Below are 27,660 nucleotides of genomic sequence, written 5' to 3'. Positions count from 1 at the left end.
TATGAAACGGACGATAATGTACTTTCTTGTTGATTGTTTAAATGTAATTTTATTGCATTCTTCATGATTCCTTTTAGATATAACATCTTTAAATAAAACTTGATAACAAACTAAATGTGGTCAATTTTATGTTATATCTATGAAGTTTGTTTTATAAAATAACAACAGCTGCATCTTATATCAATCACTCTTTTTTTGTCTCGATGGAAACGCTAATTGGATTACAAGGTCTTACTATAGGTGGAAAACTATTCATCTCAGAGAAAACCTATGTTGTCGGGCAAGTATCACCGAAAATCTTTCTATTGCCCGTCCTAGAATCGAATCAAGGTCGTCTAGGTGATACATTGCAGATCGTTCTATGAATGGTAGTCGGGTGTCTTCCTAGTCACCCGTCTTATGACCATGGTCGTTTTTGTCCCTCTCGACGACAGTCACCACATGTGGTGGTTGACCGACAAGACGGTGTTCTTATACCTATCAATGATCCATGTTGCAGGTGCCTCCTATACATCCATACTTATATTATCCCGACAGTTTTCACCTAGATACCCTTACGTCTATGACTGTTGGCGACTCCCCTAAATACCAGTCTGCATCTGACGCTTACTGTTTGTGTCGCCCTAGATACCCGTCCTCATATAACACTGACTGTTTGTGTCGCCCTAAATACCCGTCCTCATATGACACTAAATGTTTATGTCGCCCTAAATACCCGTCCTCATATGACACTGACTGTTGGTGTCCCTTAGAAAATCCGTCATCATATATATGACACTGAATGTTTGTGGTCGTCCTAAATACCCGTCCTCATATGACACTGACTGTTTGTGTCGCCCTAAATACCCGTCCTCATATGACTCTGACTGTTAGTGTCTCCCTATAGACATCCCTCCTCATATGACACTGACGGTTATTGTCTCTTTAGACACCTGTCCTCGTATGACCCTGACTGTTAGTGTTTCTCTAAATACCCGTCCTCCTGATATGAATCTGACTGTTAGTTTCTCCCTAAATACCCGTCCTCATATGACACCGACTGTTGGTGTTCAGTAAAACACCCGTCTTTTGACAAACTGTCGAGAACGAGACAAACAGGCCAATCCAATACTTCAGAGCCAATGGAGAAATCAGCACGAAAACAAGCATTATAAGTGTCAATAATGTTACGTGTTTTATTTGAAAATCTACAAAGAATACCAAAATAGGTGATGCCACCATTCCGTGTGAAACAAGATGAGGATAAAAACTACTAGACAGTGATGGAATGGCCTTCTTTACTCCTTTAGAATATCTGAAAATGAAATAAACAATAGAAGTAGATATGTAAAAATATGAAATATTAAAACTTTTTGGTCCAACTGTTACTTCCATATTAATCAATCTGAATTCATTACATTTTTGCCGTAAAATATAATTTTTTTTTTTATATTAGTGGCGATAACAATTTCGATATTTTTACTAATTTTTTACCAATCAGAGCGCAGTGTTTGGATTCAAAATATCATCCTTGACGTTACTACCTTCAAGCATACTGTCCTCTGTCAAAACAGTCCTTCTTATGATCAACCATTCCTAAATATAGTGAAATCTTTCCGCTTACAAGCTAAGATTGAATATACATATACCTGAAATTTATTGAGGTTTTTTACAATATCCACAATATTTAGCACATTTCTTCCGCGCCCAGCCGTCGAATCTCATACAGATAGCTGGTCCCATACTCTCACAATCTTCCTCGTCCTCGCAAACAACTGAAATAAAGGTATAAAATGCATTGTATTCTTCCCAGTCGCAAGTTTGTTTTTTTCTGTATATATATAAAAAAAAATTTTTTTTAAATTCTGAACAAATTCAAACGTTTTCTCGTAAAAATCTAATTTGGAATGATTTTGTTTAATTGTAGTCTTACGATAGCAACGGCTGAGGTAGTCAAACTAAGACAAGCTCGAATGACGGAGCGACGTATGCGGCAATTTATAGTGTTATTACACTGAAACTCCATAACCAGCAAGCCTAGAGTTTTATAAAGTCTCGGTAGAATTCAGCCGTTAGCCAGCACTAAGATCCAGACATAGTTAAGATGACTGAAGAAATTTCGATCGTAAAATAATTTATTAGGTGGTAAACAAATAACGTTTGATTGGCCTTTTACTGTATATATTACCTGAGCTTCGTATTGTGTTACACCCTTTATAGACGCATTATAATAATTTCAAAATACATATTTTACAATGCAGCTGGTGTGATACTTGAAAGCAAGTGTTGAGTTGATGTTTATGATAATTCAGCTAACTACGAATCGTATGCGTGTTGCTATTTTAACATTCAAGTCAAGATAATATAATGTTAGTACAACATAAATCTACACGAACAGATTATATATACATGTATGTATATATGTACATACTTGCGTCAACGCATGCAGATTTTTCAACCTCAACTTGGATTCCTTTAAGAGCGTTGAAATCGGCAACAGTGTAGGCCAACTTAGGATCGGAAGCGATCTGTGATATTTCAGAAGCATCTACTCCAGCACCGATCCCGATGGAGATGACTTTGGTGCTTGTATTGTGGAGAAACTCGGCCTCGGCTATGGTCTCATTTTTATCCGTTGACTGACCGTCGGTCAAAACAACAAGGACATTTCCAACATCTGGTCGATCTCCAGCCTCTGGGGTGAAACTTTCCTCACGGACAAATTTGAGTGCTGCCTCTGTGATGGTGTTTCCGGGGGTGAATGGTACCTATGTAAAATATGGAATATTGTCCATGGTTTTTATTGCTTCAGACTGTTCCATTGTCTTACTAATAACATATCAGCTAAAAACCTCTATATTATTAACAATAACAAAAGTTAAATACAAATAATATAGCGAATGCAGTCACAGTTACCTCTGCAGTTTGCACGACACAAATTCCAAGTTAATCTAAATTAGTTCTTTGTCAAGGGAACATACCTTCGAAATAGCTTCTAGAACTTCCGCCCTGTTATCATATGTTGATAGGTTGAACTGGTTGAAGACATTAGAAGCGAATGTGACCAAGCCTACACGGACTCTATCTAGTCCGATATCGAAGTTTTGTGCTACGTTGTAAACGAAATTCTTCTGGATGGCAAAGTTGGAAGGACCTTCACTATTAGATGTGTCCAGGAGGAAAACCATGTCGACTTTCTTGTAGGCGCAGTCTGTAAAATGTTTTGTTTGACTTTAAATAATTTACTTTTCTCCATCGATGAATCTTTCCATGCTACGTTATGTTTCAATCAGTCAGGTCGTAGTGTTTGGTAAAGTATTGTAAACGTACATATGTTAGAAGTCAACTTATTTTGCGCATGACATATTGCGCTGTATACTGATAGTGCTAATTTATATTTCTACATATCATGGATAAAAAATGATCTTAGTATTTAGTATTTCCCATTCAAGATTTTAATGCGCCTGGATAAGTACACCTACAGTATTTTGAATTCGCATTTGAAAGTTGACTGCAATTGTACTCGTCGACAAATGATTAAAATGCATTAAACATATATTCAAATGGTAATTCATATCTAAAAGGATAACCGATGATGGCAGAGGGTTATATAAACTGTTTACGTGAAGTGGTTTATGCACAAAATGACTCAAAACTAGTTGTTACTTAACGTTGCCATCTGCTGCAACCAATGTGTTCAGTTAATCATTGCAGATATCATACCTCATAGGTTACCAATATACACTCTTTAACATAAGGTCCCTGTTTTTTAATATTCAATCAGCATTCAATAAATATACTAAACACATTTTATCGTTTCAATTTTTGTTTTCAATAAACATGCTTTGTCTGTCAGAACTAATTGTAGGTACAAATACCATCCGCCACAATGTATATGTTTGCTTTGTTTTACGGCTAAATTCCCATATATCTATCTATATATATATCATATATAAAGGATGTACTTACGGATTGGGAGACTTGGAACGGTTGGTGCCGTAATCGGGGCTGTTGCTATTAGGGACAAAAAGCAATCAAAGAAACCATTAACTATAATACTATAACAAGTTATATAACGAAATAATGTCATTTTTTATATTACTAAACATGAAACTATTACATTTATTTATTTTCAAGGATTTCGTTTTCTTTTCAACATTGCCGTGTCTGTGCATTTTAATAATAAGTCAAATCATACTTAGATGTGATAAAGCAAAGTGATAAACGACACATCCCATTTAAACGGTAAATCATTAAACATTTGAATTGATACAAGATAAATGAGGCGATGACAAAATATGGAAAAAGGGATTTATAAAGATATAAGGTAATCAGAGATAAGACGGCAGTTCCGGAGGTGTAAACGTTTGAACAAAATGCATTTTAATTATATACTTACTTCGTGGATTCTCGGTTGATGTTGTTGGAGCTGTAAACAGGAAATCAAACTATTATACAAAGGTATTGTTTAAAATAAAATAGACAAAGTTTGTCATTACCAGTATATATCTTAGACGTCGACTTAATTATAGAAATATAATGCTATACTAAGAAACAATAAAAAAAATCATAAATTTCTATACAGTACAATCAGAAGTTATAGGACAGTATGAATATTGATCATGTCTTTGAGAGGCCTTTGAAACTAGGTTAAGAGGGTGACGATTTCGTGAAGTGATTTAAAACACGTGCATTTTGTGAGGATGCATTCAATATTTTTTGGAAGAATTTCTTCAAAACCATGAAAATAAAGTGACAGTACTGAATATACATACATACCAAATGTTTGATACCGAGTGAGATTTGTGTCATTTACGGTCAAGGTCACAAATAATTACGTTTCACGTAAACGCATTAGTAACGATTAAGCACACAAAAGCGTATTTAACATGTAAATGGTGGGTTAGATTTCAAGTTCGTTCTAATAGAGGAAAACTTATTACAATTTTTATATTAAAGGTACCAGTATAGATATGCATAAAACTGCAACCACGGACTAAGCATATACTGGTTATATACTAAAATTTACAAAAGCAAGCCAGCCTGTTTGTATCAAAACGAACCATTTCCTCTTAATACCACTATAAGCAATACATTGTACGCACAGGCATACTGTTCAGTGTGATCATCGTATGTCTTAATTGTAAAGTCAGGGTAGTAACATAGTTATGGTTACAACTTTTCAACTCGAAAGCCATTATAAACACAATAGTGAAAACCATGAAACTTTCATCAACCGAAAAAAAACATGTTACCTCCCTTTGTAAGAAATTCATTAGTTATATTTGTTGTAGAAAATAATTTCGTTCAGATGTGATAGCATTATATCCATGCTAAAACATTGTAACGTGTTTACAAGAACCCATCACAGAAGGAAAAAAAGCTGATAATACATAACAAAAGTGAAGCGCATAGGGTTATTTGATCAATCAAAAGGCAAAACACCACTTGCCTGGCTCAATGGTAGTTGTCGTCGCTGAAAAGATATGTCAATTGCACACTTAGGAAAGATTAAAATACCAGAGAAAAAAAATCGAAACAAAACATATCAAGAAAATATATATTCCTTGTATTAGCCTTCGGGAATAATAATTGTATATTACTTTTATGATACAGTGACTAATTCATATCAATACACACTGCCAAACAGAAGTTCAAATATATTTTGAAATAATATTTCGAAATTCAGTAAATATAATTTTGATATTTTTGTCTATTGTATTTTTTATCTTTACATAGTAGGATATTTTTCTATATCTAAAAACAAATTGAAGCTTTTTTGAAATTTCTTGGAAAAATAATTCCTTCCCTTGACCCTTCCTGAAATTCCTTCGAGGTAGCTTATTTTCATAAAAAATACCAATGTCACTGAAAAATTAATAACCTTGTATAAATTGCAAAGTTAAAGTTTGCCATGCACTCATAATAATTCAGCAACTCAAAAGTGTGGGAATTCAGATTGCAAACATTTACAAAATTAAGGCATGAAATGGGAAAAATGAAACAAAATAATCGAAACAAAAAAGAAAAGATACATTTACCCAATGTTAAATCACTGGTAAAATAAACGGAAATTAGGAAATATTTTCTTTACATCACATACATATTAGTAATTTTGAAGTTCAAACGATCGCACTAAAAAATCAATAATAAGTTCATATATCAAATGTATTGTTCGAAAGTAAAGAACATACATTTTACATTAATAGGAATGAGTTACATCTAAAACAGTATATGCACTTAGATCCTATACAGAAATGACACATGATATCGCATACCTACAAAAATGAATAAGTAAAATATCACATTTATGTATATAAATATATTAAGTGGTGATATATATTGTAAAAGTTATGATGTTGGTGATATATCCGGAAACGAAATATACTTTACGTACCATTACAGAAATGACTTCCTAATGCATCAACAAGATCAACTAGACCGGCAAAATCATCCACAAGAAATGTGGTGTTATCATCCGTGGCTATCGCCTCAAGTTCATTTTTGTCAATGTACGACCCGATCCCAACGGTGTAAACGGTAACAGGTTCTGAGGAATTGTGGACAAGATCAGCTTCACTTAGAGTTGCATTGGGATCTGTAGATTCGCCATCAGTAAGAAGTATGATCACATTATCGACCCCAGGGTCGACCACCATATGAAGATAGGAAGCTGTTTTCTCTTGCTAATTTTAATGCAAGATCGGTGAAAGTATTTCCGGGAACGAATTGAATGCTCATAACCGCTTGATTTAAAGCATAGTGATTGGTATACGAGTTCAGGTAGAATTGGTTGATAGGGTTTGATGAAAATGTTATTACGCTGATAAGGACGTGATTTACATCAACGTTGACTCTGTTTGCGAATAGATTAACAAACTGGAGTTCTTTCTGGAAGTTTTCAGGTCCTTCCGTAGTTGATGAATCAAGTAAGAAAACCACATCCGCTTTTCTTTTGTCGCAGGCTAAAGTAAACAATAACATATTCCAATGTCATTATTAAGCGGACTTAAATGATTCACCAACAAGATAATTACCTCAGAAGGTAAGTTTTTATACAATTGAAATAATGGAAAATGATGTATATGTAACTTTAAAAGTTATTCTTTCTAGAACCCTTTCATCTTCTTGGTTGGTTGTTCTTCTGTTAATCTATTTTTGTATTACAATATCATTCCGTAGGACTTCTCTTTTGGTCAATGAACTTCAGATTAATAAGCAGCTCCATTAATGCAAAGCGATGTCAACATATGCATATAAGCATTTTGATTTTGCTATACTTCAGCTCGTTGCAGCAGTCAGCCAGTTTTCACCATAGGCATGGAGATTGAAGCTTGTCCCATTGTGTCACTGGTAAGCAGGGGACTGGTGTTATGAAATCAGTAATTGCGAACATTTGAAAAAGCAAATCATTCCGTTGTTGGTGAATGCAGTATATATGTATAGTATTTTAATGCCATAGTCCATTTGCGATGCACTCCCTACGCTTTTTTTTATCTACATATCATTCATGTAGTTTCCATCTGTATATTCGACTCTTCAAAATATTAAACCTCCTTTTGGATGAAACATTGGTGCCTTTTGAACAAGTGCTGTTCCCTCTTGAAACAATTGCCGTTGTATATGAGATTGACCCTCTTTCCCATTAACATATACGTAAGTAATCATTAGACATGAACTCCAATCATATATGTCCTTACGACATTATTATGCATGCATGCAATGAATACGAAAATGAAAGTGAAATTTTCAGTATCAATAGTGAATTCAGTATTTTGGAAATATTTTCCCCCATAAATGTCTATGTACAATGTTCAAAACCAGGCACTTCAATTTGTTAAGAAGCAGACACTTTCAACCATGTTAAAAATGCGATTCCATACTAAATACAAAGTAAGTGTTGTTAGTTTGCTCCATGATCTCAGTATATATATAATATTTATATGTATATACGGATATTCTCTTTGTTTATAGACTTCCCACGTAGAGTCCTATATAGCTAATTAGAACAATCAAGATCGTTTACATATCACGCTGATATCAATATTTTCCTAATTACTTCCCATTTAAAAAAAACTGCGATGGGAAACATTACAGATAAAGTTCTTTGTTTTAAACACCTAAAAAATCCTAACCGCCACCTTTAAAGCAGACCCTGAAGCATACGGTATTACAGACCAATTTCAAATGTTTTTTTCCGGCGGCTGTAGGAAATAATCGTGCTTGCTCCGAAGAATGCAGCATACTCAGGCTAAAAGCAAGGTATTTCCGATAAAATCGGTAGAAGACGAAGACAATCGTTGGAAAATTTGTTGCTTTGGTAAAGCCAAAGACAAGTAAAAGCTAACATCCGCAAAACTTCTGGACGATCCCCCATTATCGGCTACTAACAATATGCAGCTACGTCAGGAAGATATCTATTGAAATAATAAGCAGTTTCTTGATATCATTCTCAGCGCAGATGTTTGGCTTCCCGAGTTATGGTTTGGTTGACGAAGGAGGTATATGGGGATTCACATCCTTACAACAACAATGTTCCTAAGAAGAGGATGATTGGATAACCTAATGGCTATGTTATCGTCTCGGAACAGTATCATAATCTTGGTACTCGAGCACGGCATTCCTCCTGGTCACCTATCACTGATATATTTTGCAGTCCAATTGAAGCTGACCCTTAAGCAGAGAGTATGGATGACAAGTGTTACGGACCTAGGTTAGGAGGAAATACAAGCAATGGAATTATGCAAAACGTTATGCATTTGTATGCAAAAGCAAATGGATGCTCCTTACTTGCTGTGAACATGATTTCCATCATAACGGGAAAAAAGTTTATCCATGAAAAGAATCAAAGTTAAAAAGCGTTCTGTTGCAAATACGTACCAGTTCCAGTGGTTTCAGCTATAACGGAATGTATGAAATGAAAAGTAAACATGACAATCATCAAAATGTAATATTAGAGGTTGTTCCCTTAACGGGTTAGAAAATCAACACAAATGTTCATGAAATGATTTTCTTAGAATCCTTCGGAAATACGGATGAATTTGTCAGTTAATATTTTCATAATGAACGTTCTTATACTGCTAATGCTATTATTGACCTGAAGTTATAACCATGATGTTAACTAATATATATCTTCACAAAACAATATAAGTTGACATACGTGGAAGACATGTGCTGTTTCCAAGTAATGGCAGAATGTCAGAGATAAACTGGAAATTCGGCGCATGAAAGACATTTGAACTGTCAGAAGCGATGGCAGCCAGCTCCTCATTGTCAACACCTGCTCCAATTCCTATGGCGAATGTATCAAGATCTGGATACGAAGATTTCAGCATTGCAGCTTCCTCAAGTGTTTCGTTGCGGTCTGTGGACTGTCCATCGGTCATTACGATGACTATATCATTTGCATTTGGTCGATTTCCAGCAGCGGCAGTGAGACTATGATTGTTTACGAGCGCTAATGCTTTACCGGTAAAGGTATTTCCAGGTTTATAAGTAATACCATCAATAGCACTTATCAGATCTTTGGAATTCAGGTGTTCATTCAGATCAAATTCGTTATGTTCTTCAGATTCAAATGTTACTACTCCTATTTGGACATTATTTGGACCAATTTTGACCAATTTAACAAAATTCTTAACAAAATCGAGCTGGCGATTGAAATTTACAAGTCCCTCGCTGTTCGAAGAATCCAGTACAAAGATGATGTCTGCTCGCCTTTGATCACAATCTGTCATAGACATTAGTTTTGATATTATAACACTAATTTGATCTGTTCAAATAAATGTTTGGATAGCATCTAACTATTCGAAAAGCAAGCTCATTTGTAATACGAATCGCTGTCTTCACAAGCAAGCTCTGTTAATGACTTTTCAATATTATTTGTAAAACATAAACATCGTTTACTCATTTAAAGCCGGTTATAAAAGTCGCAGAAATACGCCCCAAATGCGTACAATCCTCGTTCGATAAGCAGGCACAAGTTCAATATGAATTACTGCCTCAAAAGCAAGCTCCTTAAATGTATGACTTCCTAAGTGTTTGCAGTCGAGCTGTTTACACGAAAAGCCATTGCAAAATGTAACATCGTTACCCTTTTAAAGGCGATTATGAAAGTTGCAGAAATACGCTCAAAAACCTTTCGTACAATCATTATGCAACAAGCCTGAAAATGATGATTTGCTGTCTTCACATGCAAGCTCTCAAAGTCAATGACCTTCATAAACGTATGCAAGTAAGCTGTTAACGTGAAAAGCCGTGGTAAAATGTACACATGCTTCATTCTTTTAAAGGCCATTATTGAAATTGTAGAATACTTTCAAATAGCCATCGATGCAATCCTTATTCGACAAGCCGACACATTTTCAATATGAATTTCAAGCAAGTTTCCAGCTTACAAGGCCATTATGCAAGTTGTAGAAATATGTTCAAAAGTCATTTGTGCAATCCTTATTCGACAAACCGACACAATTGCAATATGAATTTCAAGCAAGCTCTCGAGGTTAAAAGGCCAATATGCAAGTTGTAGAAATATGTTCGAAACATATGTTGTACAATACGTACATGTGCAATAGATATATGCTTAGATAAAAAAAAGCTAAGCTCCTGATCCTGTATCAAGCACATTACCGTCGCCTCATTTTTTATATATCGGTCTGCCAATTCCACTTCAAAGTTAGAAACTTTCATCGAAAGCAGTTTGAAAGAAGGTATGACGTTACTTGATAGAAAGCATTACAAGCAAATCCAACGTAACAAGTCTCCTTTAAAATCTTCGAAGCAATATTAGAGTTGTGAGTGAAGCATTATGTATGTCGTATATATCTACTTGATATGTATAATAGAATTGCATACTCCATCACCACGTAACCTGTTATCATTTCTTAAAGCAAACTGCGTGCATTTGAATATTCTGAGAAGCATGGATTTCACACCACATCATATTATTATAAAGACGTACTACAACATCTTAATAAACAGATACCAGCAAGCTCAACGTCTACAAAAGCGTCAGCCCCACGGTTATTTCATAAATCTTGTTGAAATAACATTTATGTAACATATTTGATCAGGTTAAATGATATGCATAAGTTCCTCGTGTTAGTCAATGAGGATTAATTATCAGTAGTACAATATACATAATTTTCCACTTAATTGCAAAACGAATTTACAATCATTAATTAAAATATGTCATTAATTAAAATATGGATTGTTCCCTCCATGTCGGACACGATCAGCGTCACGTCATTTCCGCTACTTGCCTGGAGTGGGCGTTGTTGTGGGCGTGGTCGTTGGAATTGTTGTGATAGGTGGTAACGTAGTGGCTGAAAAAGATATGGTATAGTATACAATTCACAAAAAGACACAAATATTTGTATCCGAAAATATCCAGTTCGATTTATTTGGTTTCTCATTTAATACTTAATGTAAGAAGCTGTGGCATGTAAATTTATATTATCGTAGTCATTTCATATTCTTAACAGCTTATCAGCACAAGGGCAGGGAAATTGTGCGCTAGAAGTGGTTTTAAACGGAAACAAAATCAAACAGACAAAAGTGCAAAACAAATGGTATCTAAGATTAAATACTTACAATTGCAGTCAATCTCTGTGAGTTCAATTTCTGATTGAAGCGAAGAAAGTGTGAAGAAGTCGGAAGTCTGGAAAACATGATTTTGATCAGTGGCAATGCTCTCCAGTTCAGATTTTCCATTATCGTCAAGTCCAACTCCAATGGCGAAGATCTTCACGCTGTCGTTTTTCAAAGAAGCGGCCTGTTCAAGTGTTTCATTGGTGTCGATAGATTTTCCATCAGTTAGCACGACCAGTATATTGTTCGCATTAGGACGATCACCGGCATTCTCGACGAAGACGAAGTCATTGACGAATTCTAAAGCTTTTCCAGTTAGGGTGTTTCCGGTGTTGAAAGTTATGTTACTGATCGCTGCTATTGCGTCATATTTGTTTTGATAATCATTTAAGTAAAATTGGACCGTTGGGTTAGATTCAAACGTTACGACACTGACTTGCATGTCGTTGGGGCCCACGTTGAGATTATCAATTAGATCCATTACGAATTGCTTCTCTTTTTCCCAGTTCTCTGGTCCAAGACTATTTGATGAATCCATCAAAAATACTATGTCCGCTTCAGGAGCAAAGCATGCTGGAATTGTGATACATAATTATTCATTTCTCACAACACAAGCAAATCAATGATCAATGGGTATAGCAGAGATAGCAAAAATACGTCTAACAGCGGAGGAATGATTTCCTTTTGGCGTCTTTAGATAAAACACTTAAAGTCGATAGCTTAGCACGGAACATCTTTGCAATTTTTACAGGAAGACACCAACATGTCCAGTACAGGTAAAAAACCGAAGATACATTGATAGGCCGACTAGATAAGATTGGCGCAGTAATAGCGACAGTGCGAAAACTGAAATGTCCATTTTTTTTTTCTTATCGCCAAGACATATACATATTAAATTGCGTTACACAGCGAAAATAATCAAAACAATTGAAAAAATATTTAAATACTTATCCAAAAGTCTCTAGTATTGTCTAATTTGACATTTTTGTTACTTAAAAACATTTATACTATTATTTTCCAAATGAAAAAGAAATGTTTAAATATTTATAGAAATAATTTTTTTTATATCCCCAAATTTTAAAGGCAGTGCGTGTTAAGCAAATTCCAATGAACAATACATATTTTTATCTTTTACTGTTGTCATTGTATCGGGATTCATGCCTATTTCAATAAGCAAAGCAAATCACGCAATGAATGCTTTTTAAGGTGAACAAAATGCCCATCGATATATATGCGATACAGTTTGTTAAAAATACTTGCGGTTTTTAGTCGGAGGAGCTGAAACAGCAGGTTAGTATTGTTAATGTTTATTCATGATATCATACAATTTCACAAACTGACTGATTACATTACAAGCTTAGCAAGCATCATTTTCGACATTTTCCCACTTTTCTATATCCACTTTGATTTTCCCACTTCTCTTTTGGATGTCCACACTTCTGGCTCGAAGCGTCACTAACGTGCCCTCGAAGGATGAAACACCTACTGATACAGTTTTAAAAAGGTGTATTTCCACCTGCCTGTCACGTTTTCTAATTTTTTCTTTGTTTTCGAATAGAGAATGCTGTATTGGTTGTTCATTTATCCGACAAGATATTAATGTTTTAAAGTCATAAAAGAAACTTGTAAGAAGAATCCGAAACTTAAATCAGCGTTATTAAATACCTCATGAATCTATAAAACGTACCAGTTGGGGGACAAAGTGATAGCCCTGAAATTACGTCAGCCAATCCCGTGACTTTGGAAATGAGCCCCGTGAATGAGGTATTAACAGCAAATGTTGGTGATGCAATTTCCTGTAACTCAGTCAAGCCCGTCGTGTCAGCGGCGTCAGAAATAGCAAATGTTACAATGGTCACATTATTAGCCTTAATAAGGTCTGCTTCATTTGAAGTTTTTTCTGGAAATGTCGATTCTCCATCACTCATTAGTACGACAATGTTCGAGACGTTTGCTCTGTCGCCGTTTTGCGGGGTGAAAACCTGTTCGCGTGCATATTGTAAAGCGACGTTAGTATATGTATTTCCGGGTGTGTAACTAGTTGCCTGAACGGCAGCCAGAACGTCAGCAGAGTTGTTAAATGTGTTGAATTGGAATTGACTATGAACAAGCGTTTCGAAAGTCAGATATGCAATCTGGACATCATCAGGACCGATGGTAAATTGCTGGATTACTTGAGATGTAAAATTCTTCTCTGTCTCAAACCTTTCATCAGTAACACTGTTTGACGAGTCCACGAGAAACAACACGTCAGCCACAATCTTACTGCAAGCTATTAAGATGACAATACGATCTATTAGGACTAGTCTAGAATAACTATTTACAATATATATATATATATAAATAACTTCATTGTATTTTTTCAGTTTATCTTGCAGAATTTAAAACTATTATATACAGGAAAATGGTTTTTCATAACGGTAATGATAAAATGATGTTATCGTTATATCGGCATCAATTCAATAGTAAATCCACACTGATGAAACAGCATTTGAATTTCATCGGAAACCAAATAAAGGCAACCAATAGCGGACAGATATACCGAGCACCATTCATCAAGTATTAATCATAAAACGTGCATGAAAGGTAATACTATGGCGATATTACTTCCAAGGGTTTTTGAAATGTTTCAAGTAAACGTAAACCGTTGTTAAAGGAGCTTAGTTACTTGCCGGGAGTAACTGTCGTAGTAGGAGGGGGCGTGGTTGTAGTTGTGATAGTCGTAAGGGTAGTCGAAGGTGTTGTTGTTGGAACTACGGTGACAGGAAATATTTAAGCTTTGAGTCACCATTGTTTTGTTGAATTCGTGAGTTAATATTTATTACTATGGTATACAAAGTTGAATAATTCCTGACAAAAATATGTATTAATGATTCCAACCAAATATTTTTCTTCTGATAATTTAGATATTACAAACAGGTAATTATCAACCATTATGTTTAAAAATCAGTTGATGGTTAATTTTTGCATTTTTAATAAATGGATTATCATACAACAATCGTATTTGTTACGCAGTGAAAAAAAAGTTGAATATCGTAAGTAAGCACATACCTGGAGTGGTGGTTGGACAGGGAACGAATCCAGATATCTGATCAATCATGCCTTTAATTTGAGACGGTAGACCAACTGTCGTAATGTTTTCATCTTGAATCGAGAATGATGGAGATGCAATATTCTGAAGTTCAGTTGAATTCTCTGAAGCAAATGTGATTATGGTGACGTTCCTATTCTGTAAACGTTGCACTACGTTATCAGCGTTTGAAGCATATATGGAATCACCGTTACTGATTACTAAAACAATGTCCGTAGCATTTTGCCTGTCTCCGTTTATAGGCTTGAAGACTTCTTCAGCGAATTCTAGTCCCAATCTTGGCATCGATACTCCAGGCGACGATGTTTGAACAGTTTGTGAAATCTCGTTAACGATTTCACTAACGTTGTACCATTGGTTTAAGAAGAAACTGCTGTGGACTTCTGATGAATATGTAGCAAAGGCAATCTGGACATCGTCTGGACTGATGGGTAACTGTTGCACTATCTCCGAAATTAAGTCTTTCTCCTGTTGAAACTTTACACTGTTAACGCTTGACGAAGAGTCCACGAGGAATAAAACATCAGCGACTGTTTTGTTACAATCTGTCGACAAATTGCGCAATATATTTTGCATTAGATATGTAACATTTTAAAACATCAAACCATTACAAGCTGTATAACTATATGTTGATGTAAACTTTAAAAAAAATAAAGCAATGTTTTTCCTTTCATTTTGCTTCACTCATTTAAGCGCTTAGTTCAAAAGGATGAAGAGGATACACAACGAGTGGTTGTAGTTTGTAGTATCTCGTTCACTCGACCTACTTCTTTTTCGAAAAGTTACAAAAAAAGACACGCTTAGCGAGTGTTTTTTGAAAACAGAAAAAAGTAACTAATGAGAGTGAATGAAATGTAATAAACAAAAATCGATGAACCACGTCATTAAAAAATAGTCCCGGTCAAAGATCATCGCGTCAGCCAATTAATTGAAAAACATCCACCTATTGGGGAAGAAATATATTTTCAATGTGCACGAATTGTGATGCTTTTATCTGAAGTCGATACAGAAGAGATAACTTGCCGAGATCAACAGGAACCGGTGTTGTTGGAGCTGTAGTTGTTATCATTGTTGTTGTTGATGTCGTTGGTGGCAGGGTGACTTAGGTAAAATTAACAAACAGATACGATTAAAAAGATCAGAATGTTTTCTTTTCCTACTTAAAAAACCCATCTTAGACAGAGGAATTAATTTCTTGGAATAAAAACCTGCATGGAAAGGGTGTCTAGAAAACAACGTTTCACATTAAACTCTGAAATGGATTGTTTAAAAGCTTAACATCTATCAAACAGCCAATCTACTACTGCTACTTTATGAAACCGCTACTATTTCTTGCAAATGCCTAATTGTTTATAATACTCTGATTCCATAATTAACAAAAAACTAAAGTTTAACGAATTCCAGACGTATCAACAAACATTTTATAAGAAAGAAAAAAAAACTACGATGTATGTAGCTGTTCTTGAATTGAAAAGAATGATCATCATTCTAAAAAAAATAACGATTTAACATAAAATCAACACAAACGAAAATTAAATTTCATTTCACTATAATCAGATTGATTTAGTGGAAATTATAGTTTGAAGTAATTTCATATTGATATAGACCTATGTAAAGAAACATACTGATACATCCTGTAGTCTGAAGTCCAAGTTCTGCCAGAATGCTGTTCAATTCAGAGTAGTCATCGACAGACAAATCATACGAAGGCTTTGATGCTATTGCAAGTAATTCGGCATTGTCAATCAAATTCCCTACGCCAATGGTAATGACATCGATTTTGGTCGTATTGTGGATTTCTTCTGCCTGTTTCATCGTCCCGTTTTGGTCAGAGGACTGACCATCGGTCATCAAGATGAGAACATTTCGGACGTCAGGTCGATCACCGTTTTCTGGTTGGAACATCACATCTCGAGCGTATCTTAAAGCTTTGTCCGTGAACGTATTTCCAGGAGTAAACCTGATATTTCTTATTTCGTTTTCCATGTCAACTTTGTTTCCAAAATCTTTCAGTTGAAACACATTATATATATCCGTTTGAAATGTGGTGATAGCGACTTGTGTGCCATCTGGACCGATGTCCAATGCATTGACCACATCCAGAACAAACCGAATCTGACGGTCAAAATTGACCTGCCCTAAGCTGTTGGAGGTGTCTAGAAGGAACACTATGTCGGCCCGAGTGACATTGCAAGCTGCAGTTAAAATATAACCGAACTGAATCAAAATATTGAAGATTCCTTGTGATCATTATATCCAACATAACATGAAGATGAATATTCATCACAAGTAATTTCATTAACATATCCTTTACTCAATGATTTCGCTTCAGTTTAACGAACATGGAAACTCACAGAATAACCCATGCATGAAATATGTGATATAAATACTAAATAAAGTACTGGTTAATCAGCCACGAGTTTTTCGCGAATGATATATTCAATTTTTACCAACATATGAGAAAATGTACAATATTCAAATCATATCATTAGGTTTGAGGTGAAAAAGATATTGTGCCAATGTAATATAAAAAAAACTATACCAAAAATGAATAATACTTTTTATATTCAGACAGAAGACCGCCAATGTACTTCATGTTGTGGCTGCAATAAAGATAACCATGATACGGATACGTAGACTGGTGCCGATAATTTGCGTCGAGAAAGCGAAGCAATTTTCCATAGCACAGAGCAGACACATTATATTGCCTTTCATTCATTTTAACTTACCTTTACTTTAATGCATCACGCTCCTCTGTATCAACTTCAGTTAAAAGCTATTTTGTCTATCTGAACTAAGCGCAATAAAATCGCGATATATCGCAAAACAAATTACATCACAGTTAAGTAAGCAAACAAGATCAACCAATTAACTTCCTGTATAAAGCACATAGGCTGAAATACCACGGATTTCCATTTGCAAACCAAGCGCTAAAATCAAACGTTTTTGGATATATGCAACAAATAATCAGTGCGTTCTTACACTGGCGAAACGGAAGATCAATTAAAAACTCAGACAATTAAAAAATGAATCGAATGACTTTTTGTTTGTAGGTAAAACATATCTTACCTACATTTATTTGTGTTCAATATTCATGGTTATTCTTCAACATGACACAGATATATAAACACGAATATCTTACACCAACATACGATGGACCATCAATAAAAATAATAAATAAATAAAAGAACACGAATCAGTTTTTTGTATTTTTAATGAATCAATATTTGTTCTTAAAACTAAATTAAATTAAATGCTGTATTAGTAAAAATAAGACACATATGCATAAGCATTTTTTTCATTTTTGCTTTTTTTAGTAATAAGGTCAACATAATTTCACTACATAAATATTCAAAAAATAGAAATAAGTATGCATGATACCCAAGTAAAATGATTTAAATGTAAAAAAAAAATACATGTCAAGTTTTTAGTAAAACTGGTGAATACAAAAATATCGTGACTTTACTCCCATTATCGTGATTAAAATGATGTTATAATTGTTTTCCTCCATCTTAAGATTATCGTACAAAAGATAATTACCTCACGATTACCAACATATAGAAATCGCATTTCTTACGTAATATTCGAAGAAGAAAGTTTCATGCATTTTTGACACTACACATATTGTAGTTATTTTGATTCGGACAATGTATTTGTGAGGAAATGTCGTAGATACCATGCCTTCTATAAGGATAAAGCATTCTGATTAACCGTGTAGCGTATGTTATTGACTCTTTCTGAATCTTTCATAATATTCGCTTTTGCCTTGTTTCAAACCATGTGTGTGAAAGGGATGATAAATAAGGACACATTTGGTACGTAAGTTTATCATGTAATTTCACCAGCACATACAATATTTATAACACGTTGTCAGCGTGATACTATTTTCTATCTCTAATACAGTTTACGATATTCGTCTTTATTGAATGCATCCTGACAAGATATGATTTCTCATTTGATCCACACATGCATTTTATTTAATAAATCACATGCTTTTTACCTCTGTTTAGTAAATTATTCTTTGATATTAATTTAAGACCCATTTACAATCATTAAAGTTCAAACAACAACAGAAAAAAACCCAATAACAATAATATTATAATAAAGGTGAATAATATCTAACCGGAAATAAGATATATCAAAATATGTATGGTAAAGACTAACGTATGCAAATCATCAAATATAAACAAAAAAGAAACCGTAACCCTTTTAAATATGAGTAATGTGTAATATAAGTACTATAAGAGATGAAATAAATAATTTAGTTTTAACTGATACATTTTGTGTATAAAAAATGCATTTAACAATAAAAGAAAAATCATTTATACCTGCAAATCGATTAAAATGACTTCCGTCTTTATTTGTTTGGATAAAACCGTACGTTCTATTTTAATCAACTGATGCATTTTGTCAACGAACTTAAAATTATCTTTGGGTAAAAACAATACAAATATTACATAACATAGGTAGCAGTGATGTCCACTTACCCGGTGTCGTGGTGGTGGTTGTCGTGGTGGTTGTAGTTGGAGTAGTTGTCGTGGTTGTTGTTGTGGTGGTGGTTGGTGCTGTAATGGATAAACACATCAGTTAGAATTTAAGTCACCGGAACAGCAATCAAGGAAAACCGAAGAGAAGAATAGTATGTAATACGTTGTTTGTCTTTTGTTTTTAGGGGTTTAACTTTCTCGCAACAGCCAGGGTCAGATGAGGGCAGGTGTGAATTATACACAAACAGCCAGGGTCATATGAGGGTAGTTGTCAAGGAGACACAGACCGCCAGGGTCATATGAGAACAGGTGTCAAGGAGACACAAACAGCCAGGGTCATATGAGGGCATGTGTCAATTATACACAAACAGCCAGGGTTATATGAGGCAGGTGTCAAGGAGACACAAACAGCCAGGGTCATATGAGGGCAGGTGTCAATTATACACAAACAGCCAGGGTTATATGAGGCAGGTGTCAAGGAGACACAAACAGCCAGGATCATATGAGGACAGGTGTCAATTATACACAAACAGCCAGGGTAATATGAGGCAGGTGTCAAGGAGACACAAACAGCCAGGGTCATATGAGGGCATGTGTCAATTATATACAAACAGCCAGGGTAATATGAGGACAGGTGTCAAGGAGACACAAACAGCCAGGGTCATATGAGGGTAGGTGTCAAGGAGACACAAACAGCCAGGGTCATATGAGGACAGGTGTCAAGGAGACACAAACAACCAGGGTCATATGAGGGCAGGTGTCAAGGAGACACAAACAACCAAGGTCATATGAGGGCAGGTGTTAAGGAGACACAAACAGCCAGGGTCATATTAGGGTAGGTGTCAACGAGACATAAACAGCCAGGGTCATATTAGGACAGGTGTCAAGGAGACACAAACAGCCAGGGTCATATGAGGGCAGGTGTCAAGGAGACACAAACAACCAGGGTCATATGAGGGCAAGTGTCAAGGAGACACAAACAGCCAGGGTCATATTAGGGCAGGTATCAAGGAGACACAAACAACCAGGGTCATATAAGGGCAGGTATCAAGGAGACACAAACAACCAAGGTCATATTAGGGCAGGTATCAAGGAGATACAAACAACCAGGGTCATATGAGGGCAGGTGTCAAAGAGACACCTATAGAAAAAATACAGAAAGATAGGGTTTTGACGAAAGTTGTAAGATCCAAAGTGTCGCGATTGGGACAAAATAGTTATTTTGGACCCTTCAGTATCCCCTAATTAGAAGACAAGGACAAAAAAATATGCAGGGAGCCCTGTAATGTGTCGCCATTTACGACATTCAGTGAGATATAGCAGGCATATTATGTTTTGTTTATTTATACACCAAGACATACGATTTCATTTCATAATAAAAAAAAAATACGAGCTATTTCATGTTTAAATCATTGTAGAATGTCCGTGGAAAGTCTAGGGGTGGTAACATGATATTGACGTGTATCATGTGACATTTTTAAACATAACACAGAAAGAACGAGATGATAGAAGAGAGAGAAAATGACTGAAAAAAAAGGAAATGGCAGAAAAGTAAACTTTCCTATTCTCATAAGCATTAAACAAAAGAAAAACTTCTCTTGACCCTGCAGAGAATCTTACGTTACATAGTATCAACAGTATTCTGGGTGATACGTCGAATCGGAGTTCATCTTCAGAAGAAACATTAAAGATGGATTCCTAAACCTATATATGAGATATAAACGATAGGGCGCAGATATGAAACGCGTCATTTATATTATGTGGGTGATTTAAGGAAGGAACATATACTTCATAATTACTCTTTGTTATGTACATATTTTGTGTTTAAGACTCCACTGTGATATTACAATACAAATTAAATAACCGTATGACTAACGGAATTATTCCAGGTTCTCCTCACAACTCACAGCACACCTATATAGAGGATACATCAATGATATTGGATCCATCAAAACTGAGGTCATGACATAACATTAATGGATTAAGTGGATTAAACAAATTCTCCCCACAATTAACTATAAAGACTTACGCTGAGTGGCACATGCTGAACGTCCAATTTGAGATTCAATTGTGCTGAGAGCTTTAAAATCAGGAACAGTAAAGACGAGTCCCGACTGTGAAGCAATTTCATTTAGTTCAGTGACGTCTACACCAGCTCCAATTCCAATGGTAATGACCTTGGTATCTGTGTTGTGGAGGGCGTTTGCCTCAATATCGGTTTGGTTTCTGTCCGTAGATTGGCCGTCAGTTAAAACCACGAGAATGTTGTTTGCTTCTGGACGATCACCGGATGTATTGGTGAAACTGTGTTCCCGGACAAACTTGAGAGCGTTGTCGGTCAGGGTGTTTCCGGGAGTGAATGTGATATTTCTAATTGCTTCTAAGATATCAGTAGCGTTTTCATACTCGTTCAAATCAAAAGCGTTATGAACATTAGACTCGAAGGTTACTGCGCTGATTTGAACGCCGTCGGTGCCTAGTTTTGGCACAAATTTTGTTACAAAATTTCGCACAAAATCCTTTTGTAATTCAAAATTTTGAGCCCCCTCACTATTAGAGGAATCCAGCAAAAATACAATGTCGGCCACACGGTTGAAGCAGGCTGAGAAATAAAAACAAATTCAAAAGCATTTGTCCACAAATGCGAAATCGACGGCAAAAGCAGACATCGTATTACACCGTCGGACAGACCAGCGTGACGACAGTAGAAGCAGAACAGCCAAAAACACTCATGGCAGACAATGACAAGCAATACATGCAACAACGCTAGGTGATGACTTCATTTGGACCATGGATAAGAAAGCCACAAACAACCAATGTGGTTAACCACTTCAATCCGCTCTCCGTTTAAAAGCAGCAGAAGTAAAGGGGTTAAATCAACAGAAACCTAAACGTTAGCACAATGTCAACGCCAAAACGCAACAAAAAGCACAGTTGCAACATATTGGTATTGTGTTTTAAGCGGGCTTTTGACAGTAATAAAGGAAAAATTGACATGGGATACACGGAAGCAACAATATTAATACCACAAATGAATATACATTATATAACATTATAATGTCAATTCAAAACTGACAATGTACGCGACAAGGTAAAAATTGTCCTGTATTTAAGAAAATACACTAATAATCACTTGAATTATAATGTGTTTAAATCACCTACAAAAAGAATGTTAGTATAAGCCTCGTATGGCATTCACATTCTGTAACTAGATACAATTTTCACTCACGGTTGTTGATTATTGATGGGTAACACCAAAGCCAAAGACTATCAGTGATAGTTTTCAATGTATTTAAAGAAAAAAACATTATTGCAATTTTACAGACATATGCTGCCAGTAATACTTAAGTAACCGTCTATTACTAGTGTCAATTCAATCTTAGTAAAAATATTTTCTGACATAATTGATAACATTATATATTGCAGTCTTACAAATAGTGTTTTAACAAGCATGTATTGATTATATACTAAATCATGCGAATAACTGTAGCAAATGAAATGTATCACTCACGTGGTTCGGTAGTGGTAGAAGTAGTGGTTGGTTCAGGAGTGGTGGTTGGAACTGAAATTAAATCAAAACGATGAATCACATATATTTATCTTATGAGTCCTGTTTGGTGAGCCAGCAAAATTTTGAAATAGTATTGTGTTTTATAAAATACAAGTACAGCCGTTTGATCACTTCGATACATTATTATATTGACCTTGCAAAAATAATCAGATTATAATTTTCTGGTTGATAAAACCGTGACATTAATCACTGATTATAATAGTTTTGTTATAAAATGACCATTTTGATTTTTGGAAATCAATAAATGCAAGCAACACATGAAGTTGTAATGATTTACTGCTTTGTATATCTTTTAAACACCACACAATCAACAGTTAACAAATGCATTAAAACGCATTAAGTACATATGTTCTATAATAATATTACATTTAAGCATTCGAAGTTATTGCTTGTTATGTTTCAATAGAATGCTGGATATTTGACACTGTCAAAAAATACTAAGGGGAGGTAATTTATAATGAATTGTTTTTAGAAACATCCAGTCGACAATTAGTGTTACCAGGTAGTTTCTCTCGATTGATCAATATGACTTCTTTATCGGAAAGTACGTGACACTATTTTAGAACAAAGTTTGATAAATATAGATTTGTTTCACGAGAGTGTGAATTGACTTTGATATAAAGTAACCAAGGTACGATACATGATGTATTTGTTGTAATATGCCTAAGTCTATTTACATTCATACGTACCAACAAAATACAAACATGCCTATGGAGGAATTTCATTTTACGAATCATAAGCAACCTATTACGATGGAATGCAACAAAAGCTTCTTGATGTACATTATACATATGATGTCTCTTCATAACCCGTAATTGAAGACGATCTCTAGATACTTCACTACCTTGAAAAGGAGGTTATTTATCTGGTAAGCGCTCTTGACTGAATCAAACACTTTAATGTCTAAACTGATCTAAAGCCATTGCAAACACACGTTTGAAGTGTCATTAAAATCTGTATGAGTGTGACGGCAACATTTTAGTGACTGTGACTCTTTTCAATATACATTATATAAAAATAATATGTCAAACTTAAGCAACATCAGAATTAGTACAAAGGGTGTAACGACTAAATGTTATTTCACTTAACAGTTACTTTGTTTTATTATAATGATTATCTTATTCTGAACTGCTCATTCACATCAAAACGTATTGGGCCAATAAATGATGATTAAAATTGGTATAAGTGTTATAAACAAATACATGTATTATATCAAAGTCATGATATACTCTCGAATAAAGCTTGATGTGATAAATTTGGCTATGGATAGCCATATCGTATGATACAGTTTTTAGATAATTTCGGATATCTGCTTTCTTTTACTAAGATATTTATAATTATAAACTATATTTTGAACTCAGTGGTTGTATGTTTTGTGTGATAATGCTATAAATCAAACAAAGAAATTCCTCACCAAAAACGACACAAGCCTGGGCGGAAATAGAGTTCTGGATACCGGCGAGTGCATCAAAGTCGGGAACTGTGAAAGCATTTGATGGATCGGAGGCAATAGCATTTAATTCAGAGATATCAATATCAGCTCCGATTCCGATGGTGATGACCTTGGTGGATGTGTTGTGAAGCATCTCAGCCTCATCAAGAGTACTGTTCCTGTCCGTAGAATGGCCATCAGTTAAAACGACCAGAATGTCTTCCACATTCGCACGATCGCCAGAAGAGTTTGTGAAACTCACAGTACGAACGAAGTTAAGGGCTTTCTCTGTTAGCGTGTTACCCGCTACGAATGAAATGTTTTTGATAGCGTCCAAGAGGTCTGTTTTATTTTCGTATGTGTCTAAGTTGAACTGGTTGTGGATGTCGGACTCGAACGTAACTACGCTAATCTGGATGTCATCGGGACCAATGATTAAGGAATTTGCAAACGTTGAGACGAAATCTTTCTGTTTTTCAAAATTGGCGGCTCCTTCACTGTTTGAAGAATCTAACAGGAAAACAATATCTGCCTGGCGGATATAGCATCCTGGAAAGACATAAGATACATGTTTCCGTTAATATAATGATACCATTTTATATACAACTAGATATTACAACGTAACGACTACCGAAAGCTGCATATGTTGAATACTGTTTGATTACAGTGTACAGTATTACCGCAGGGATGAAAAAACATAAGGAAATGAGGCTTACAATGAGACGGGACATACAATATCAAGATTACAAATAATTCAATAGTCTGGCAACACAAAAGCTATGTTGGTATACAATTGGTTCAGGACAGTCCTCGTGTTACATACGTTTTGTGGACGTTAAATTCCAAACATTTCTATGAAACTGATTGTCGTTTTTTGTTTTAGATTACAATTCATTAAGTTGAAATGTGGTCGTTTAAAAAAAAAAAAAAAAACAGAAATTTGATTCCCTTTTTGGACATCTGGAACAAATAGTTCGAATTCGCTATAATACAGATACAATTAAAAATGTAACTAATTAGGAAAACAGTTTATAAAACAGATCCTTGTTCAGCCTAAGAACGAAAATTGGTGATATTTTATGCATAGTAAAAGAATTTTAAGGTTTTATGTGGATGTGCCATCTACAATAAATATGAATTCATAAGAAAATATAATGCACACTATCAGTGTATATCTCAATAGTATCAATACATTACGTAGTTGATGGTTAAAAGGTTAAAAAAATCATTGTAAGGAGTCATCGAAATTGCGTGCACTTCCATGAACTTAAAACTTAGAAAAAGCAATTGTTAATGTCGACTTATTAATAGCAAACTGCATTCTAAGCTGTGATGCTAAAGAAAAGTAAATCTAAAAGTACGTTCGGAAAAACAAAATGGACATAAACTCATATCAAATTTAAAGTGATATTAAATAAATCCATAATTTAATCGAGTCGGTAAATATTGGATTTGATTTTTTTAAATTAACATGAAAAACACGTATATAATGAGCCGGTGACTCTGTTGAATCGGTTAGAGTCTTGGGAACAAATTTGCATTCACCATATGTTGGGAGCCTACATACTGATAACGTGACCACTGTATGTCATTACGCCTTCGTGTCAAGGTAGACGGTACTTAAGCGTGGAGATAGCTATCATTTCTAGGTCAGTGCGGCCTACATTATGTATAATATGGAGCATGACCTGTGGTGTGATGATCGGTGTAATTGGTGTAATATATGAATTTATGTTAACATTTAAGTATTGATAGACGTCCACACGTTTAACCACTAGGTTGGGTTAAGAATGGTTTTATGTCCTTTCGTGTCGATGATAAGATCATTTAAAGATGCTGGAATCACTATCAGGAGAAATGGAAATTGTAAAATAGATCTTCTACCCTCATTACAAAAAATGCAATCTTCACTTTTCCCCATTGCTCTGATATTACACTGAAAAACTGAAACTAGAAACGGCAGCTTGTCACCCCTCCCATCCGGATATTTAGAACAGGTTTAGAAAGGGAGAACCCAACTTCAGTTACCTATTACGGGCCAAGCAAAGGGAGTTTACTCCCTGCACCACTGACTATTCATTTGAAATAAAAACAAATATAATGTAAAGTTTTGTTTTCATTATTCAGTAGCTATTATTGAATTCATTTAAGGATTGAATCTTGATTTGGTCGATTTCATGGGGTCATGTATTGAGTTGCTCTTGAGACAAATTTAATGAACTGCGAAGTGTTAAACTGGTCAAATTCATGAGCAAATGAAACAGATTAAGTTTGGTAGTTTCATTGAGTCCAACTTGAGTAGAAATAGAAATATAGGTAAATGTGCAACGTTTTGTATTCATTATTTAGTAACTGTTCCTGAATTCATATGTAAATGTGCAACTGGTGTGTTTGATTATTCATTATCGAAAATCATTACCAGTATGTACATAATTCCCTATGAAATAAATAAACGTATTCAATAATATCACCTTACTTTCAGGTCCAACGCTGAATTTAATACCATTCATCATATGATTGAGTACTCTACTTATTTACGAGATCATCATTCACTATCAAAAGTATTTTGTTAATTTGAAAGGATTGTTAATGGCACCATTCCAACTTTCGAAACTTACCGACTAAAAACACACTCATAGGACAAAAATTTGATCACTTAATAAACTATATTGAATTATGAACCGATGAATATTTCATGTTATGCATTGTATGATTCAATATAGAATCTTTAACTTTGAAAACAAATTCGATACATCTTTTTTCACCTTACCACATTAAAATGTCGTTTAATCAGTGATATCGCGGTCTATCACAACTTTAAGAAACGGATGCATCAGTTATAATCCATGTATCCTACAGAGAATCCGTTGATTTTGAAACTTTGATGTGTTTGATTTTTCATTTTCTAGCAACAACTATAATGAATGTATCATGAGCTACCGAAATAGTTGGCTTTGCCTAAGTATTTCGCTAGGATATAGATCTACCTGGGAAAATCACGGATTATACAGTGGAAGGAGATGGAATATCTCCAAATTAACTAATGTATTTATACTAAATCATTATTCTATAGACCTTTAAAAATGAGCATGAAAGTTCTTCACAAGTAGCATTTTATCTGTTCTAATGGTGTAAAACCAATTGCTTAGCATACAAGCAACACTAGTGTCAAATATTGGCTATAGAGGATTGGCTCATTCGAATTGTAGTAACAAGAAGTAAGAGGGTATACGTTATAACGAAACATCTTAATTCGAGGTAACTACACGTTGCATCACTTTTCGAGCAACATAACAATAATAATTCTTAACATTTTCAATATTTTGTTTTTAACTCAATTAAACATAAATGAAATGCTAGTGTAACAGTATATTCTTACCTGGGACTACTGTTGTTTCTTGGGCTGCAGAAAGGCTTATCACTACTAAACACACTAAAGACAGGAGAGGGGCCATGGCGACCATGCGAGACGGGACTGGATCAAATTCTGGTACCTAACTATTGGATACGT

General features: G+C 34.9%; 1 protein-coding gene across 1 annotated transcript; it reads right to left on the bottom strand.

Moving 5' to 3' along the window:
- Positions 1–1,148: 1,148 nt before the first annotated feature.
- On the bottom strand, positions 1,149–27,660 carry LOC117317438 (collagen alpha-3(VI) chain-like). Its single transcript, XM_033872249.1, has 22 exons — positions 27,529–27,660; positions 24,132–24,698; positions 22,658–22,708; positions 21,176–21,748; positions 19,147–19,224; positions 16,285–16,899; positions 15,683–15,760; positions 14,620–15,204; positions 14,241–14,321; positions 13,256–13,840; positions 12,829–12,846; positions 11,572–12,141; positions 11,241–11,303; positions 9,140–9,709; positions 8,860–8,877; positions 5,432–5,455; positions 4,379–4,408; positions 3,949–3,993; positions 2,961–3,190; positions 2,411–2,747; positions 1,629–1,754; positions 1,149–1,294 (listed from the first exon to the last, which is right to left on the bottom strand). The coding sequence occupies exons 1-21, from the start codon at positions 27,611–27,613 to the stop codon at positions 1,636–1,638; spliced, it is 5,322 nt and encodes a 1,773-aa protein (XP_033728140.1). The 5' UTR covers positions 27,614–27,660; the 3' UTR covers positions 1,149–1,294; positions 1,629–1,635.

The sequence above is a fragment of the Pecten maximus genome, chromosome 19 (genome assembly GCF_902652985.1).
Source record: "Pecten maximus chromosome 19, xPecMax1.1, whole genome shotgun sequence".
NCBI lineage: Eukaryota > Metazoa > Mollusca > Bivalvia > Pectinida > Pectinidae > Pecten > Pecten maximus.
Note: the sequence above shows the minus strand (reverse complement) of the source record. Positions and strands in the feature narration are given on the sequence as shown.